This window comes from Drosophila guanche, unplaced genomic scaffold, assembly GCF_900245975.1.
Source record: "Drosophila guanche unplaced genomic scaffold, DGUA_6, whole genome shotgun sequence".
Taxonomy (NCBI): Eukaryota; Metazoa; Arthropoda; class Insecta; order Diptera; family Drosophilidae; genus Drosophila; species Drosophila guanche.
In genome coordinates, this window is record NW_022995747.1 from 5291704 (window position 1) to 5309644 (window position 17941).

Sequence of the window (17941 nt, forward strand, 5' to 3'; positions counted from 1 at the left end):
CAGATTTGTTTTTGTTGAATGATCAATGATCATTTTGGGGGATTTTTCACGTAAAACCCCGGCACTTTTGGCTACAGGTGCCAACTACGATTCATGATTTATTAATTTATAATTTAATAATGTATGATTTATGTACCTAATTAGTGGCTGCAGAACGAGCTTTATTGGTAGTTATTTGTATGGCCCCTGCTGTGCCTGCTGACAATGGGCAAAGAAAATTCCGATCTAGCGGCATTTTCCGAAGAGTATGTTATTGCTTTTCATTGTTTACCAAACTGCGAGCTGATGCCTGGCTCGCTTTCCCGGTGGGGTTGCCTGTTGCCGTTTCCGCTGCCCGTTGCCCGTTGCCCGTTGTCCAGGTAACCAGCCAAGCGACCCAAACAGAGAGACAGTGAGAGAGAGAGAGAGAGAGAGAGCTCGAGCTTGGAGGAACAACCACCCATGGTCGGGCATGTTTGGATTACAATGGAGCACTTAGTTCCCGGGTAACGTTCGACGGTGCAAGTAACGCGTAACAGAGGGAAACTAATTGTGTGACAACTTTTGATTCCCGAACGATTTTTTAATGTGAAAATGAAAGTTAAAGCTGCGTTTCGGATGCTTCTCATTGCGTTCTTGGCCATTATACACAGCCACAGCTGCAGTGGTCGAAAGGCAACGTCGGAGCAGCAGCTTGGACTTGGTCAGCAGCCGCTTATACAATTGAGTCACGGTAAGCTGAGCATCCAGGGAACTTGCTGTTGTGCTCTACTAGTACTGCCCAAGTACTATTCGGTGGGCTTTGGCGTAGAACTGTTTGGCTGGCTGGTGTTGACGGGGTAGCAATTAATTTGACCTTTGGCGTTATGCGTTATGCGTCAGTGCCCGCTGAGAATGATGTAAAACTGATTTACCAAATTCATCATAGCCAAAAATATGGGACAAGCATTAAAGACTAATTGCAGGCAAAGCAAGTTACAGGCTGGGTTACAGGCTTGACCCAGGTGCTTTGACCTGTGAAATCGGCACAGGTGTACGAAGCACATTCAATATGTACCCACATTCAAGTTAATTGCAACTCGAACACGCAAGAACACTTATTGTTAAGAGCAGATTTCTGTTTATGGAAGCAAGGATTTGCTTCCGCTAATCGATATATTTATGGCTGTCTATGGGGAGAGAGAGTGCGCGCTCTGGCTCTAGTCATTCAGGCCATCGAAGTCTGAGGTATGTATGCACATAGTTCAACCACAAGCATAATTTTGTCAGTGGCAACAGCTTTTTATTGAACCGATTCATGTTGCCGTTGGCTAAATTGATCAAACAAACGCGAAAAGGGGTGATACATGCAGAGGGAAAAGCAAAGAAAATGCATTAAAAAAAGTACGCCAATGCTTTATCAATATTAATACTTACTTAAAAATTGTTTTGCAGATGACTCCGATGATGATTATCTGGACATCAAAGACGAGATCCACTTGGAGGACTTCTTCTGGACTGGCTCTGGGGATGGTCCACCCGATTATCTCAAGAAGGTCCACACGGGCATCAGCAAAGGCAAGGATGTGATTGTCAAGACAGAAACTGTGGTGGCCACCGTCTATGTGGATGGCAATAATGTGAGTCTGCAGAACCACTTCAACTAGAATCTACGTGGACCTTTTGGGTACTCATTTTTCTCTGCAGGAAATCGATATTCCCATTTGCCTGGACTGCAGACCTGATGATGGTGGCGGCACTTGGGATCTGGGCGCTCCTGGCATGCCCCCACTAAACTACTCATCAACAGATCGTCGCTATTGGTTACTCACAGTCGTCTCGGGCTTCTACACAGCCAAGGACAACCCCTTACTGGAGGAGAAGCTGGCGCGTCTCTATCGTCTGGCTTTTACCAGGTAAAAACGATCAAAGACAACGACAACATTTTATAATTGTGCAAACTTTAAGGCAACAAACACGACATCTGGGCATAAATGGTGCACAGCAAATCGAAGGCGTTTTGGTGGCTCCAACTCCACGAGAGCGTCGCAAGTCATCTCCCCTGGCAACATCGACAACAAAACCCCAACCGCCGACTGATTCCCCATCCGATGAAGTGGAAATATTGGACATGGCAGGCGATGATGAAGCGTACATTAAAACTGTTAGGGCTGTGGGTGAAAGGAGTGAATGGTCAAGTGATTCGGAGGAGGAACCAGCAACCAGCAGCAGCAGCAGCACCAGCACGGAGTCTGTGGATTACAGCGCCTACGTGACACTGATACCCTGGGAGCTGATACAGCGGAATGGAAAGTCTGAGAAGTTGCAGGAAACGAAGTTGGAAAAACAACAGCAGCAACAGCCACAACCTGTGCCGCTCTACAGGGATGGGCGTGTTCGGGTAGTCATACATAATCTCACGCAAATTAGCGAGGCAGAAGTGCAGAATTGGAGCACAAACCCCAATGGGGATGCCATGGAACACGTCAACTTTGTCAATCTCAAATTGTAATTAAATCTCAATTTTAATGTGTATTATTTATGCATAAAGTTTCCTGCATACTCCTACAGCAATGATCGTCCCATAGCCAATCAAACGGAGCTTATTTACACGGTCTTGGTGAATGGACGACCCGTGCTGGCCACGACAGCCGCCAAAGACATGGAACTGGTCAGCGAGGCGGAGGCGGTGAGCACCTTTGGGCAGGCCATCTACATGAAATCTGAACGTAAGCTTGGGCAATTATACTTGCTCTTAATTGCTTGTAAATATATTCCATTTTGTGTGTGTTTGTAGCTTACATCAGGGAACCCACAGCTACGGCATTGGCGCCTGTTCCGCGCAGTGGCCAGGCGGGTTTCTTCAATTCGGTGAAGAATAATGTGGCTTTGGTTGTAATCAGCTCGCTGGCCATCCTGCTGCTGATGCTGCTGCTCTTGGCTGTGCTGCTGCTGGGACGCACACGTGCCCGGCAAAGGGAACTGAGTGCAGTCAACAGGTAGGCGTTGCCTCTCCTCTCTAACTCTCTCTAACGATTGCCTTTCCCAGAAACTTTTCGCGCAATGAGTTGCTGTCGGAGGGGCAATCCATGCGGCCTTCGACCACCGAGGCAATTGACGGCGATCGAGATGTGGGAGTGCAGAACTTTTCCTACGAGCGAGAGCCACGCATTAGCTTCCCAGCACCACCGGGAGCGGATCGCTCCCGACAGGACTCCATCTCGTCGACAGACAACACCTCCGACTCGTCGGTCTACTGCCCCATCAACCCGCCAAGTGCCGATGTGCAGCGCATACTGGACGACAAGGCAGCGCGACTCTTCGACGCCCACAAGCGACGGCATCAGTATGATCGCGCCGAGGGGCACGAGGATACTGTCTACACATCGGTGGTGTCGGAGAAGAAAGGCGACAAGTCCAGGCACAAGTCGCGGCGGCGTTACCTAAACGAGAATCGTGTAGGCTCCCTGGAGACGAGTCCTGTTCAGGGCTCCCTGGCGGGACACTCCTCAGCGGAGGAGGGCAGCCACGGCTCACCGGATGCTCTGCGGCGCAGCTATGAGAACTTTCAGCGGAACGAGGCATACAATCTGCACAACAATTACCATCGCAACAAGCTGCTGAAGCAGCAAGACAAGAAACACAGCAGCGGTGCCTCCCCGGAGGCCATAAACAACGAGATTATTCGCACCCTGCAGCCATCGGACAAATCTTCGGACACCGCCAGCGTGGGCTCCTTTCTGTCGATGGCTTCGGTGCGTGCCTTTCCGAAGAACACTCTGCCGGAGCCCCTGAACCGTGTGCTGGATCCCGTTTTCGTCACGTACTACGACAATGTGAATGCCGTGGCCCCGAAGCCAGGCGCCACGCACAGCTCCCAGCGATCGCTGAAGTCACAGAAATCTGCGGGCACCATTGCCGCCATAGCCAGCTTTCCCAGTCCCAAGGCGCCGCCGAATTCGGTGCGCAATGTGCGCTCTGCGGCGGCTGCTTCGGCGCACAGCGATAATCCAGATCCAGGTGTGATTGGACCCGTGGTCTGGGAGCGACACAAGAAACGTTTGGCAGCCACCGAAAGTCAGGGTGAGGCGGGAGGAGGAGATGCACCAAGTCCCAGTAGAACCAGTGCAAATGATGATAAAAGTGATGATGTTCGATTTGGGGCAATGTCACGTTACTAAGGATACCTTAACGTGCAGTAGCGTAGCCTAGTTGTTGCTTATAATTTATGTAGTTTACTTGATAGACAACGTAGATACCTCTTAGCAGGAGAAGCCTTCACCTTCTCCTCTCTCCACTCCCTCAATTGAACCTTCAAATTCTCCAATCAATCTTCCCCAGAGGCTCTGGCCTATGCAGACTATAGCACAAGTCCATTTCACAATCCCTCGGCTATACGCAACCATTACGAGGGCCTACTCGAGGGCGCCCTGCAAATGTATGCCAGCCAGGATGACATTCCCATGCCCTTGCCCACACACAATTTCACAAATAGCAGACGCGCCGCGACCAATCGTGAGCATCGCGGCTCCTCCGCGGGACTGCCCAGGTAGGTGGCTCAAGAAGGAGTAACCCAACACACGAGCCTAACCATCTGTATGTTTGTTTGTTTCGTTAAGTTTTTACCCAACAGCTGGAAGCAGAGCTGCAGCCGAACGACCAGCTACGGCCCAACCGGAGAAGACCACAAAGCTGGCATCCACGCAGCCTCCCTCACCCACTCATAGCGCGTGGGGCGGTGGCAGCATGTACAGCTCCCATTCAACACTGAATCGTCCTTTGAGTGCGGGACACTATCACAGAGAGGAAGACCTTTACACAGAGGTACCCAAGCAGGCAGCCACAAGCAGCGCCTCCGCCTCTGCAGCGCCGCTCATCGAGGCCATACAAACAGAACTGCGAAAATTTAGAGCAGAGCAGCGAAACGATTAGAGAGCGCAGAAGGGATCTTCTGCCTATTAAATGCATACCGAAAATAAACATAATGAACATTTTGCAACTAATTTAGAATAAAACTTTTCTCAAAACCCAAAACTTGCCCTGTAATCCTGTATAATTTGTATTTTTAAGCTCTCATCAGCTCTCGTTTATTTATTTATACAATATTTTGTAGGATGTGTATCTAACCCAAAGACATATTTGCTCTATACCCGTTATAAATGTTAAATTAGAAGCTGAATTCGATTAGAATTATGATAATTATGATGCCAAAATGTGTCTACGCTCCGTGGTGTTCCCATGTGCTGCTGTGGCCAGTGTCTAGTTGAATTCCTGCTGTCCCTTGCCAGCATCGGCATCGTTGAATGCCTTGGCATCGACACTTCGCTTGCCCAGCCGAGGGCCAAACCACAGGCCCGAGGAGGCACTGGGCCCAGTGCGCTTGTCCAGCACCTGCTGCAGAGCCAAGAGGTGGGCCCACTTGCGCAGCTCGGCATCGCTGCGTCCCACGCGCGGAAAGGCCACTAGACCAGCCCGCTTCTGATAGTCCGCCTCTGAAAATTGCCCAAAATTGCATGTCCCCACAGATATCAGTTATGCTGGGCAGCCGCAGCTCTCATTGCTCATACCGTTGTAGTCCTCCTGGGAGGCATCACCGTAAATGCCATCGAAGACCGCGGCATCACTGGCATCGCGCAGACTGTTGGCCAGACTGGGATCGCTGCGACCGACGCGGGGGAATGCATAGAGTCCCATGTTGGCACCACGCCGATTCTTGTCATGGTTTAGTTCTGTGCGGTGGCAGCGGGAATATTTATCAGTTTAAATTAATTTTTAAGTTTTTAAAGTGTTTTTTTATGAAGAAATTTCATGCAGAATCGAATGCTAAAAGTGTGAGAATATACGAAAAGATTTGCAGTAGGACTGTGGCCATTTTACCTTTTTGTTTTAAAGGTCCTGAAAAATAGCAATGATAATTATTTATGCACTTTAAGTATGCCAAATTGAGTGTAAATTTGTGGCAAAAAAGGGTACAGTTTGCTCGGGTTCCAGATCTGAGAGATCCAAGCTGAGTCTCTACTTGTTTTAAACGCAATTTACAATAATCTTATACCACGATAAGTAGTTTTATGCCTAGAACTCACCTGCGGTGCTGAATTGTGCCAGCAAAACGAGCAGCAAAATGGCACTGGCAATGTTGTACAGACTGCAAGTGGCTTTCATTTTGTTCAAAAAACTAAGAATTATCTAAAACAATATTCGGTTTGGTTCGATGGCAGCAGTTCTGTTGGCTCCGTTAAATGTTTCCTGGGGCACGTTCAATGATTTTCTGGTGCTGCTGGTGGCAACTCAGCGGCTTTTATAGGGCCCCAGGAGCATGGACATTGGCTGGCATGTAAATAAATTACGTCAAGAGCAGCAGGGAGGCTGGCAAAGTGTTGCTGCCAATGGCTGGGTGCTGGCAACAGGTGGCTGGGGCAACATGTTGCATGCAAAATACAAAGCGAAACTCACAGCCCTCGGGGCAGTCTGGAGACATTTTTCTGCTCTTGGAAATTACTTTATTGCTCACATTGGACTGCTAATACATTTGGGTTACTATCATCTGATATTATGTCAGGAGAGATCTCTGTAGAACGACCTACAGCCAGCCGGAAATCATGCGACCCGTGACCGTGGACTTGCCCCGCTCGCCGCCAGCTGCCGCGCTGCTCTGACCCACCTTGATGGCCGGTTTGAGTGGTGGTGCTGCTGCTGCTGCTGCTGCCTTCTTGTCCTTGTCATCTGCTGGCTTCTTATCCTTATCATCGCTTGGTTTCTTATCGTGCTTATCGTCCCCAGGTTTGGCTTCAGACTTGCCATCCCCTGGCTTCGCCTCGTCAGTTTTCGTGGGTGCTGGCGTCTTGCCATCAGAGGCTGCCTTCGGCTCCTGACCCGCGCCTGCCTGGGTGGGTGCACTGGGGGTTTCATTGGCCGCCTTGGTGGCTCCTGGTGCATCCGCTGCTGGTGTCTTTGCATTCGGATCAGGCTTGGCATCCGCTGGTGCCGCTGGTGCCGCACTTTTGGCCGCTCCTCCTGCTGCCGCGGGCTTTGCCGCCTCGGTCTTGGCCGCTTCCTCCTTCTTGACAGCTGCCTCGGGCTTGGCCGGCTCTCCTGGCTTGGGTGCCGCTGGCTTCGTGTCTGCCGGCTTGGACGGTGGAGCTGGGGCATTTGGCTTCTGCTGGTCGCCGGGCTTGACACTGCCCTGGGGCTTGGGTGCCCCTGCTGCTGGGACCGGCTTCTGATCGGCAGAAGCCTTTGCTCCAGCTGCTGCTGGCTTGGACTCTGACTTCTTGTCCTTGTCGTCACCTGTGGCGGACTTCTTGTCGTCTGCTGGCTTCTTCATGGCGCTCTTGCTGTCGGTGCCATCGGCGGACTTCTCATCAACATTCTTCACGGAAGCTCTGGCCAAAGCAACTGAAGCCAAGCCACCAGCACCGGCCTTTTTGGACTGAAATAACATTGAAATTCGTTTCAAGAAAAGTCCCAAAAGTAGCACTAAGGTAGCCTTACCATAGTGCCCTCCAGTTTCCTTTGCTCGTCGGTTTTTGGTGTTTCCTCATCATCGGCCAGCGACACTTCATCGGCGGCCATCTTCTTACGCATAAACTTGACATAGGCGACTCGCGTGGCCCGCGTCACCTCGCCCAAGTTGGGATTGAATTCTGTGCGTAGTCAAAGAAAAGTGAATAAAGACGAGTCTGAGTGTAGCCTGGGACATTGCGCCTACCAATCAATTGATGCTGATCCATGGCCAGACCCTCATTGGCCTGCTCGATGATCTTTCGCCGCAGACTGCGCTGACTGTGGCGCTGCATGGAGGAGCGCTTCGAGCCAATGGGATCCGCAGTAAAGGTATTCTTCCGGGCAATGGCATTCCAGTCCTTTTCGCTGTAAAGGATGTAAGGATGCACTCAGGCATAATTCAAACATCCCTGCACCCTTTGCTTACCCCTTTTGCGTCTTCTTTTTGCCTATGACCTTGGCCAACGATGCAAAGATATCGAGTCCGCCCTCGCTCTCATTCATTTCCTGTTTCAAATTCTCCACAAAGCCAATCTGGAAGTCCTTGAGTATGCGTCGTTCCATTACCTTGCCCTTGGTGGTGCGAGCAACGCCTGCAAATGAATATTTAAACAAATGAAGTGGGGAATTTCCCACTTTAAATCGCGTTCAAGCTGTCTGTTACCCGCTGTCTTCTTCTCAATGTCGGGCACATCCCAACTATTATTCGTGAAAATCTCCAGCAGCTCGAAGCGCAGCGAGCTAATATCCTGGCGCACCTCAATGATGTCATCCTCCGTGATGCCGTAGTCGTCCCGTTTCCTCTGCTCGGCGGTGACAAAACGCCTCACCAGCAGCTTCATCACTTTGTCATGCAGAACCTGTGCCCGCTCCATGGATTTGCGCTGAGAGAGAGCCAAGGATTGTGCTATTAGCGCGGAACTACAGGAGCTTGATTGAAAATGATTTGCCTGCTGCCCTGCCCCCGTGCTGAGCTGCGTGAGGTCACCCTTTGACCCATGTACATACCATAAAGCTCTTGGTTCTTGATGGCCGCTTTCGTCCCAGAGTTTTGCGCAGCATTTTCATGTTGGGGCAGAGATTAAACGGCGGTGGTATGGTGCCGCCGTCCTCGAAGTAGCTCATCCACAGCTGGGAGCGGGCGAATTTCCACTCGGTGTCGGCGCGCTCCGAGATGATTTGATACGAATTGGACATCATGGCAATCAGCATGTTGAGCAGCACAATAATGTTGATGACGGAGTACGAGCCGAACATGAGCAGCGCCCAGAAGCGCGTGAAGCTCTTGATGCCAGCCAAATCGAAAGAGACGAGATCCACCAGGCCAAAGGATGCCCAAAACAGAGATTGGGAAGTTTCAAACAAGCTGAAAGTAGAAGGAAAAACATGAAGGGGAAACCCACAAAGGGGATGTTGCTGCCCAACGCACTTGGAGAATCGCCGCCAAATGGTGCAGGCCTTTTCCTGATCATCAAAATCCGCCACATCGGGATGCAGATGGTAGCATTTGTTCTTCTCCATCTCCGCGTAGTACCACAAAAGTTGATTCAAGCCACAGCCAAAGGCAAACAGCACCAGGGTATAGATAAAGAAGAACTTGATGATGTCAATGATCATGCGTCCCAGCGAGACTTGCAGCGGTCCCAGGTGCGGATTTATGGAAAAGATGTGCACAAGCTTGAGGTACGAGAAGACCATGCCAGCGGCAAAGGCGCCCTCCGAGAGCAGCATCGGATCGAAGGGATGCCAGTGCTCGCGGGGAAAGTAAGGATCGATGCCGCGGAACCAAAGATCTCGCTGCCGAAGAGACAAAAGAAATAGTACAAAAAGCCTAAAGAGGTGACGGACTGCTCTCACATGAACTATAATCCAGGCTGTGGCTCTGCACAGAATCCACGTGACGTAGAACATGTTCGATATGAAATCAACAATGTTCCACAGATCCATGATGTACTCGAACAGCCCGTCCGAGTAGAGCGATTTGAGTTCCTCGAATACCAGTGCCATGATGTAGGTTATGATGGCCAGCTCAATGGGGCCCGGCAGTGAGCCACGTTCGTGCTTGCGCCAATCATCCAGCATGGTGATCATCCACGGAAAGGCCAACAGCTCAAAGGTGATTTGCACCACGCGCAGCGAGGCAGCACCCAGCAGCACTGCGCAGGGGAAATGGTAAAGTGGTAGAGATCAGTGCCACATTTAACTGCAAGTTTTACCCACTCAGAAAGAACATGTACGAGCAGGAGTGTGTGATGAACTTGACGAAGGGTTTGCGCATAAACTTGGCACCCTCCGAGTCCGGCGCGAGGATATACTTCATGCTGTAGATGGGGAAACTGCAGCCCAGTTTGATGACATCCATGAGCTGCTGTGAGGCCTGTTTGCGCCGAAAGCCAGGCAGGCCATCGTACCAAATGGCAGCCAGCAATTGCTGCACATTCGGATGTGCCACAAACTGGAAAGGGAAAGTTAGTGCATTAAAGTCAGGCGGAGTAAGGCAGGACCCACCGTCTTCTGCTTGTATCTTATGGCTAGCTTCAATCTGTCCAGTGTCTGCCGCTGGCCAATGCACCAAATGTCGTGCGAGGGCTCGTGATTAAAGTTGAGCATCACCTCCAGCTCCATGGATGTGCGAGCGTGGTCCAGCAGGGACGTGACAAAGTTCTGCACCGCCTGACGCATTTCCTGTTGGGCAAACACAAACACAAACACAAGTTGGTCGCAGTTCGACAGTTCACTGTTCGCTGGCGTACCGTATATTCGGCACGAAATTCCGATTCCATGGCCTGCAGCCGCTTCAGTTCCCAGGACAGCTGGAAGGCTGTCAATACAGGGTCTCGCGAGCTCAGGGCTATCAGGGAGCTGGCCGACAGCGCACGATACGCGTTGATCCTCGACTGCGAGTGGCGCAGGGAGTCCGAGGTCTGAGAGGTGACGCACTCATCGCAGCCGCACCTGCAGCAAAAAAGAACACCCTTTATAGACATCCAGCCTCGATGGGCGCTGCCTTCTAATTAACTAATTTTGCCACTGAAACGTGCCAGTTGGGCGAATGCAAGGCTTACTCACTTGACGTCGTGGGGCATTGGCAGTGTGGCACCGCGATCCAGCAGTATTTTAAGTATCTCATAATTATTGCGGTGTGCAGCCAGAATCAGAGGCGTTATGTCCACGGTGAACGTTGACTTTGAACGGTCCACTGCCTCCCAGCTCTGTGTGTTTTTCAAAGTGTTTACTTTTGGCTAACAAATAAAAGGCAAAGTTGGATGGGGGAATAACCTACGTAGGGCTGGCCCTCCTTGTGATTGGTTTCCTCCCACTGCAGCAGCTCCTCCACGGCCTCCACATACTCCTCGGATATGGCGTGCAGCAGCGCGTCGCCCACTTCGATGTTGTGCTCCAGGAGTATAACCATCAAATCGAAATTCTCATTCTCGATGGCCGAAATCAGTGCGGAGCGATTCATGGGATCCGTGCAGTTTATGTTGAACTTATCGGTGCCCTCAAATTCCTCAAGAATTCTTCAAGGATAAAGGATAAAGATGCAAAGACCAACCCACACTGTTATCCATGGACTCATCCTCTTACTTTTTAACGCCTGGCAGGTCACCACGCTCACAGGACAGAATAAAATTCTTCTCCACATCACTGAGAATATATTCCTCGGCCATCATCAGGTCGTAGTCCAGGCGTGAGCCTGCGGCCTTTTCCGCATCCGATTCGTTGCCAGCCATCTTTTCTCTTTGATTTTCTCACACTTTCCGACGCGAAATGTTGCAAAAACGCGACTAAATTCGATCGATCATGTTTGCCCGCGACAGACACTTGCTAAATGTCCTTTGGCCCCTTATCCTTTTTCACGCACAGTATCCACAGTTTGGGCGTCTAAGGATCACGATGTTGAGGGTCCAATTAGCTGCGCTGCACTGTTCAGAATTAGCAGCCACTGGTCGGTATATTCCACTAATTACATTAGCACTTGGGGCAAAAAGTCGGTCAATGTGTGGGCAAAACGCCAGTCAATGGTCCCGCCAGAGAGGTAAATCGTTTTGCCACCATTGCTTGAGCACACCTGATGGGTCTCCGCATGCATTAGGAGAGGGTGGAAAGCAGGGCAGCCGATTCAAGCAGTGCAATCAAATGCCCATGGTAGGCTGCCTTACACCTGCACGTGATGAGTGACACACAAATTATGTTCGATTTTCGAAACCCTAAAAGTGAGATCAATCAGCTCAGTCGAATGCAATGCTGAATGAAAGGTGATTGATCGATTTCAGAACGGAGACAATAATCTTGTGTATTTAAGGGGATATGCCACTGGAATATGCCACTATAAATAAACTATAAATTAAATGCTTGCACAAAAGGTCAAAGAGTCATAATTGAGTGTCCCGCAGAGTAAACATCTAACAGCAGCAGTCAGCAAGTCTGGCTAATCGTTTCGAAAAGTTTTTCTGCTAACTTAACAGTTTCGAAAAGCTCTGGCGCTACTTTAACAGCGCCGAAAAGTTACTCTGCAGTTTACATTGTACACAGTGGCCGACTGTTATACTCGCAGCATGTCAACAAAGAGGAACGTTGAAAGTTTACTAAGCTTACAACAATAAAACAACTAGATATGCATGTAAAGATTTATTAGCAAAGTACCACATTCGGCTGTTGCTTCATTGCCACGATGCTTGCCTTGCACTCCGACATTTCGGGCTGGAATTTACGTAATGGGAACAACAGATTGCTCCGATTCTTGATCGCGCTGGTAAAGCAGTACGGACAGAGATGGCATATTATTGCAGTACAACGGCAAATTGCTCAACAGCCTACTGTCCATCACATCAATATGTGTGAATCCTGAACCAGAGTGACCTGGCCAGTATCCTCGCGGACGATTGACGTCGTTGCAGTGCGTCCGTCACAATACGCACATCTCTAAGCTGCAGTTTACCTGCCGCTCTTGGGCGACTGCTGGTAAAGCAGTCCAGCTGGGCACTGCGGGTACACTAACCCCGTTCCTTCTGGGCAATCAATCAAAATTATGTACAAAAGGTGCCACTGAAAGTGTAACTAGTTGATTCGCTTGTTGCCTACTTCTGTGCGTATTGTGCGCGTGTTTGTATGTCAATGCGGGCAAATAAATTGCCATTCCTGACTTCAGAAAAGTAATATAAATGCTCCAAAGGAGCGAGCGCTCTTTGAAATGTGTGTTTGGAAAGGTAGAGTTGAAAGAGGGGGCGCCGTGGTTGTGGCGCTGTGGCCGTACGTGCTTAAGTTGTTAAGCCGAGTGCATTGCACTCCGCGCACATTCCTCTGCTTGGAGCTCAAAGAATTTCCAAATTAGAGTCACAGCCACGGATTGCGATGCATCGAGTTCGAATTAATTAGTGTGGATATTTATAGCTTAAGCTGCGGAACTAACTAACTCAGAGGTAGGCTATAAAATATGTATTTGTGACCGCACAGATTATTTGATTAGATTAATTTGTACACAAGATAAAGAATAAATGCAATAATAAATTGTAAACCATTTCTGATTAGCTTCGCATTTACTTAACATTTATTTGTTTATGTGTATGCAAAGCTCTCAATCTTGAAATGTTTTGCGACACTCAATGATACATTGCCCCCCTCCGAAAGAACTCCTTCAACTGCTCAAGTGCACTTGTACCCATATTTTCCTGTCAAAGGAAAAGACACAAGAGAGGCAGAAGGTTATACTTTCACTAGACACAACCACAAAGAGAACGAAAAGTCAGTCGCCATATGTTACGTATAATGCACTTGGACAAGAAAGTTCATAAGTATGCGGAATACTATCTACTTATAACTGATTGAATGTGAGTGACTAGAGTAGTAAACTGAGTAGTAGACTCGCATTTCAAGTGAATGAATTGACTGAATGAAATGCGCGAAATTTCCAACAGTTCCAAATATGTACTTTCGTACACATTTCCTCTCTACGGTACCAGTACCAGTGTCAGATAGTAATTAATTTATGAGCCCTTAGCCGGTGTGTTTAACAATGAAAAAATTACTGACTTAGATAATGAATTCATGACTCGGCGGCATGCTCCTGTGGTAGGCACTACAATAAAATAGATTAGATTCTGATTTGATTTGGAGAAATAGTGATTTGAGTGTTTGATTAGGCTTTGTTGTCTTCCATTAAATTTGACTTGTAAGAGTAAGCAGAAAAGATTAATTTCATATTCCCTTTCAGTTCGACAATCAGTAAATATCTACCCTGGTACCACCTTTGGCAAAGTTCACGAAAACAGAGAATATATAAATTTGTTCCGTTTAAAACAAAGAACCGAAAACTTGACAACTTAGAATAGCCGCACAGCTGAATTAAATATAACTATCCTGAAAGGATAATCTATCAACATGCAAAGAACAATTTTAAATTTTAAGTTTTTTTACTTTTCTTGGCACCTATGTACATACATATCCTTTCTAACTGAGACACAGTTGCTAAGTAAAACGAGATGGGATGTGTGAGACGCTTCTTACGCGTCACAACTTTTATACCCGGCACTCAGTACTACATCTGCACCTTAGCGGTTTTTTGTCAAATTTTACATATTTTCTTCATCTGTCATCTACATCTACAACACTTCTCACGCCAACACGCTCCGTTAGCTCGCCGCCCTTCTCTAGACCCAAACACTGCAGACTCGCGGCAGAGGCAGCGCCCGCACAAAAAAAAACACAAAAAAAAAAGTCGGCAGAGGCAGGGGCCGAGTGAAGCAGAAGCATAGTGTGAATGAGAGAATGTGAAAAGAACAACAAAAGCTGCTGGACAGGGTGGGTTTAGCCACTGGAAATTAATTTCTTCATCCTGGCTATAATAATGATCCAATCGGATCCCAATTTGGTGATCTGATAGATATGGTCATTCCCTACAGAATGGCGTTTTTAGTTTTATTTTATAGATTTGGGTTTCTTGTAGATTTGTGAGGTTTTCGCGGTTTTGCGGGGGCGGAAAGGGGCGTGGCTCATTTTTGAAATACACTTGTAACAGTGTGAGCATACAGAAGTCTGGATGCAAAATTTTGTGGCTCTAGCTTTTATGGTCTCACAGATCCAGGCGCTCAACAAGACGGACGGACGGACGGACAGACGGACGGACAGATAGACATGGCTCAATCGACTCGGCTATTGATCCTGATCAAGAATATATAGACTTTATGGGGTCGGAAACGTTTCCTTCTGTGTGTTACATAATTTGTGCACAAATACAATATACCCTATTTACTCTTCGAGTACCGGGTATAAAAATGCCTAAAAAACATTGTTTTGCTAGGCAAGAATGTATTCAGTTTAAGAGGTCAGATCTGCCTGTCAAATTTGTATCTACCCAGAACCTCTCTATATTGTAGACCTCAAGTAGATTAAAAAACAGAAACTATTATTTTTCATATGCTTTTATTGACGAAATCCAAAAATAGGAAAATAATTGAACTTTTAGTAGGAGATGCCGGTGTTGTCGCGGATCCAGTCCAAGTAGCCGGTGACACGGCTGAAGACAGCTGGGGCACCAGACTGGCAACCAGCGGCAGAACCGAAGGAAGTAACTCCCACCAGGCGGTTGCCGTCATGGGTAACCAGGGGGCCGCCGGAGTCTCCTCCGCAGGTGGACTTTCCGCCGTTGGTGTTGATGCAGATCATGTTGTCGTGGAGAGACCAAGTGCGGCTGCACTCGCCCTGGTCCATGATCTGGACATCGACGCACTGGAGCCTTGCCACTGTTGTAGTGGTGGTGCTGGATGATGTCGTTGCGGTGCACCCAGTGGGTGTACTGGGGCTGGGTGCGGAAGCTGGCACCGTAGTTGATGGTCACGGACTCGGCTCCGTTCGTGCAGTGAGCAGCGGTCAGGACCCAGGAGTTTCCAATGATGGAGCCACCGCACCACCAGTTGCCGTTGCCGCTAAAGAGCAGACCAACGATGTAGGGGACCTTGCCCTCGTAGGCATTGTAGCCGTTGGTGATACGGCCCTCAATGTCCTTGACAGGGACAGGGGTGTGCTTCTGCTGGGGAGTGGGGACAGCGCTAGCTGCGGCCACAGCCAATGCCAGGAATACGAACAGTTTCATCTTGACTAAGCTCTGAAACTCATACCTTTCCTACTCTTTGCGACGCTTTTATACCGTCGAGCAGTCGCCTTATCTGGCTCTTCTACACATCGACAAGAGCTTACTGGAAAGTAGCATTCAGTGGCAATAAATTTTGCAAAAGATTTCATTCATGAAAGTCTTGTGCGGCTGATAAGGATTCTTTAAGTGGATATTTTATTGAAATTATGGCTAGCACTCACTCGGCCATTGTACGGCGTGTAACGTAAGCCTCTCTATGATCATATATTCTGATATTGAAATCCCTTCGTCTGTAAGATATCTGGTAATCTGTTTTATTATACACATTTATAAATAGATGACATAGGGGATGTATAGATAATTATGGTATATGGCTACCATTGGAACGATCTCGATGAAGGAAAAGTTTGTAAACATGCCACTGTTTCTTCCGTTATGTAGATAGAATTATTATTCCATTGATAAGATGGGTAGAGATTTTCTGGTACTATGATTGCGTAGAATGTGGCAGGGTGACTTCGGTCACTTTTTTTTGAGGCTCACAGCACCCCCAAAACTTTTAATTTTTCACTACGTTGAAAACACTTTTTGAATACAAATTTCTACCATGGATTTGGAAAAGAAGAATATTTTCAATTATTACAGTTGTATGTATTCGCATCGGCTTAGCGCTTCACCCATCATGCGGTAGCGTCCCTGTCGTTTGGGAGGAAGGTTGGCTGCCCTTTATATGAGATGCGCGTGATCTAAGCTTTTCCTTGTTGTCGCTGGGCAGTTGTTGGTGCAATAGTACTATACAAAATGAAATCGTCTTAGGTCATAAGTTCTTCGAAATTGGTTCAGACTAGCAGCGGTAGGGGGGCGGCCACTGTTAACAGCCCAGCGTAACAGCCTGTCTCCGCTGCACGCAACAGCCTGTACAAGAGCCGTGTTTAATGCTGTTAACGCTCTCCGGCAGCGCTGTGAGATTGTGCTCGCGCTCGCTCTCACGATCCATAAGGCTCTCGAGCGGCCGTAGCTTGTAAACTGGAATAAAGTGACGCTCGGACTCCCGTTAGCTTAGTATGGTTTCCAATCTCACCACCGCACTTTAACAGCTGCGCCACTCAACAGTGACTCACACTACAACTTGTACATATGTATGTACACACGTAATGGTCGTCTTCCAGCCGCTTTCTCCAGCTTTAGAGTTCAATTTTCTCCGCTGCCAATTTCACACTCTCAGGCCGCAAATTTGTCCCACCGGGGGATGTACCCGGTAAGGAAAGGTATCTATGAAATTCATACAAAGGTACATAATATGTTCAAACGTACAGAAGTAAAATGTACATTTTACATATTTAAAAAAAGGAAGGAAAGAGAATGAATGTTCCTAGCCAGTAGAAATAAACTAGTCGATAAGCCATCCAAAATAGAAGAATCATAAAGAATTATCTAATCTACAATCTTCCAACTATGTCTTGTTATTGCCAGAATGAAGAAATCAATTGCCGTTAGTCGACTCTCCTGGCTCGCGAGCTCTCTCTTTCTCACTCTCTCTCAAACAGTATCAGTGGCAGTTAGCTGTCTGGCATCATGAAGAAATCATGAAGAAACTATAAGGAGGTCTCGTCGGCAAAACTAAGAAATTCGTGAGAGTGAAAAGTGCGAGTAAAGGGGCTGTTTATTTTTTCTAAACACAGACTACTATCATGTAGCAAACTATTAAAAATTAAATTATGAAACAATTATTATGCTTTTTTTCACATTGCTTTCAAATGATTAATCAGCACACTCCATTGTCGTTGCCCTCACACTTACAGCGAGAGCCCTTTCACTCGCACGTTTGCCTAATTTTTTCCGATGAGCCCTCCTTATATAGTTGCTTTATGGCTGTCTGGCATCTACCCCAATAGAGAGCGCCACCTCTCTTTCTCTCTCTCCCTCTCTTTATCCTTGCCTTTAAATCTGTTCTACTGAGATTCGTTGTATGACAGTTCAACAGTTGTTTTTGCTGTAAAATCGTTTATTGAAGTAACCCAATGAAAATTTAGGAATAAGGATGAGTTTCCTCTTAGTAGGAGATGCCGGTGTTGTCGCGGATCCAGTCCAAGTAGCCGGTGACACGGCTGAAGACAGCTGGGGCACCAGACTGGCAACCAGCAGCAGAACCGAAGGAAGTAACTCCCACCAGGCGGTTGCCGTCATGGGTAACCAGGGGGCCGCCGGAGTCTCCTCCGCAGGTGGACTTTCCGCCGTTGGTGTTGATGCAGATCATGTTGTCGTGGAGAGACCAAGTGCGGCTGCACTCGCCCTGGTCCATGATCTGGACATCGACGCACTGGAGCCAGTCGGGGAGTGGGCTGCCGTCGTAGGTGCCGCCCCATCCGGAGGCAACAGCCCACTGTC

At 48.2% G+C, this 17941-nt stretch overlaps 4 protein-coding genes and 1 pseudogene across 5 annotated transcripts in view; 1 reads left to right on the forward strand and 4 right to left on the reverse strand.

Moving 5' to 3' along the window:
* The first annotated feature begins 501 nt into the window (after positions 1-501).
* On the forward strand, positions 502-4914 carry LOC117583437. Its single transcript, XM_034271735.1, has 9 exons — positions 502-712; positions 1414-1598; positions 1666-1874; positions 1927-2466; positions 2530-2687; positions 2756-2957; positions 3008-4041; positions 4300-4507; positions 4578-4914. The coding sequence occupies exons 1-9, from the start codon at positions 574-576 to the stop codon at positions 4888-4890; spliced, it is 2988 nt and encodes a 995-aa protein (XP_034127626.1). The 5' UTR covers positions 502-573; the 3' UTR covers positions 4891-4914.
* A 123-nt stretch (positions 4915-5037) lies between these two features.
* LOC117582962 (cardio acceleratory peptide 2b) lies at positions 5038-6233 on the reverse strand. 2 transcript variants are annotated; one of them, XM_034271074.1, is made up of 4 exons: positions 6042-6233; positions 5836-5853; positions 5526-5687; positions 5038-5450 (listed from the first exon to the last, which is right to left on the reverse strand). In XM_034271074.1, exons 1-4 carry the CDS (start codon positions 6118-6120, stop codon positions 5218-5220), a joined length of 492 nt encoding a protein of 163 aa, XP_034126965.1. In that variant the 5' UTR covers positions 6121-6233; the 3' UTR covers positions 5038-5217. The 2 variants fall into 2 exon arrangements, with proteins under 2 accessions (XP_034126965.1, XP_034126966.1); XM_034271075.1 differs by lacking the exon at positions 5836-5853 and having other exon boundaries at positions 5043-5450; positions 6042-6230.
* A 208-nt stretch (positions 6234-6441) lies between these two features.
* LOC117583275 (transient receptor potential protein) lies at positions 6442-11384 on the reverse strand. Its single transcript, XM_034271500.1, has 14 exons — positions 11050-11384; positions 10745-10982; positions 10531-10673; positions 10215-10416; positions 9970-10146; positions 9682-9916; positions 9319-9617; positions 8891-9258; positions 8470-8827; positions 8126-8345; positions 7889-8054; positions 7667-7827; positions 7450-7601; positions 6442-7387 (listed from the first exon to the last, which is right to left on the reverse strand). Exons 1-14 carry the CDS (start codon positions 11193-11195, stop codon positions 6539-6541), a joined length of 3714 nt encoding a protein of 1237 aa, XP_034127391.1. The 5' UTR covers positions 11196-11384; the 3' UTR covers positions 6442-6538.
* Positions 11385-14864: 3480 nt separating this feature from the next.
* On the reverse strand, positions 14865-15586 carry LOC117583300 (annotated as a pseudogene).
* A 1951-nt stretch (positions 15587-17537) lies between these two features.
* LOC117583201 (serine protease 1-like) overlaps positions 17538-17941 on the reverse strand; it is a 1365-nt gene continuing 961 nt past the window's right edge. The window contains exon 2 of the mRNA XM_034271405.1: positions 17538-17936. Within this exon, the coding sequence (XP_034127296.1) occupies positions 17607-17936 (330 nt within the window). The 3' untranslated portion in view covers positions 17538-17606. The remainder of the gene's footprint in view (positions 17937-17941) is intronic.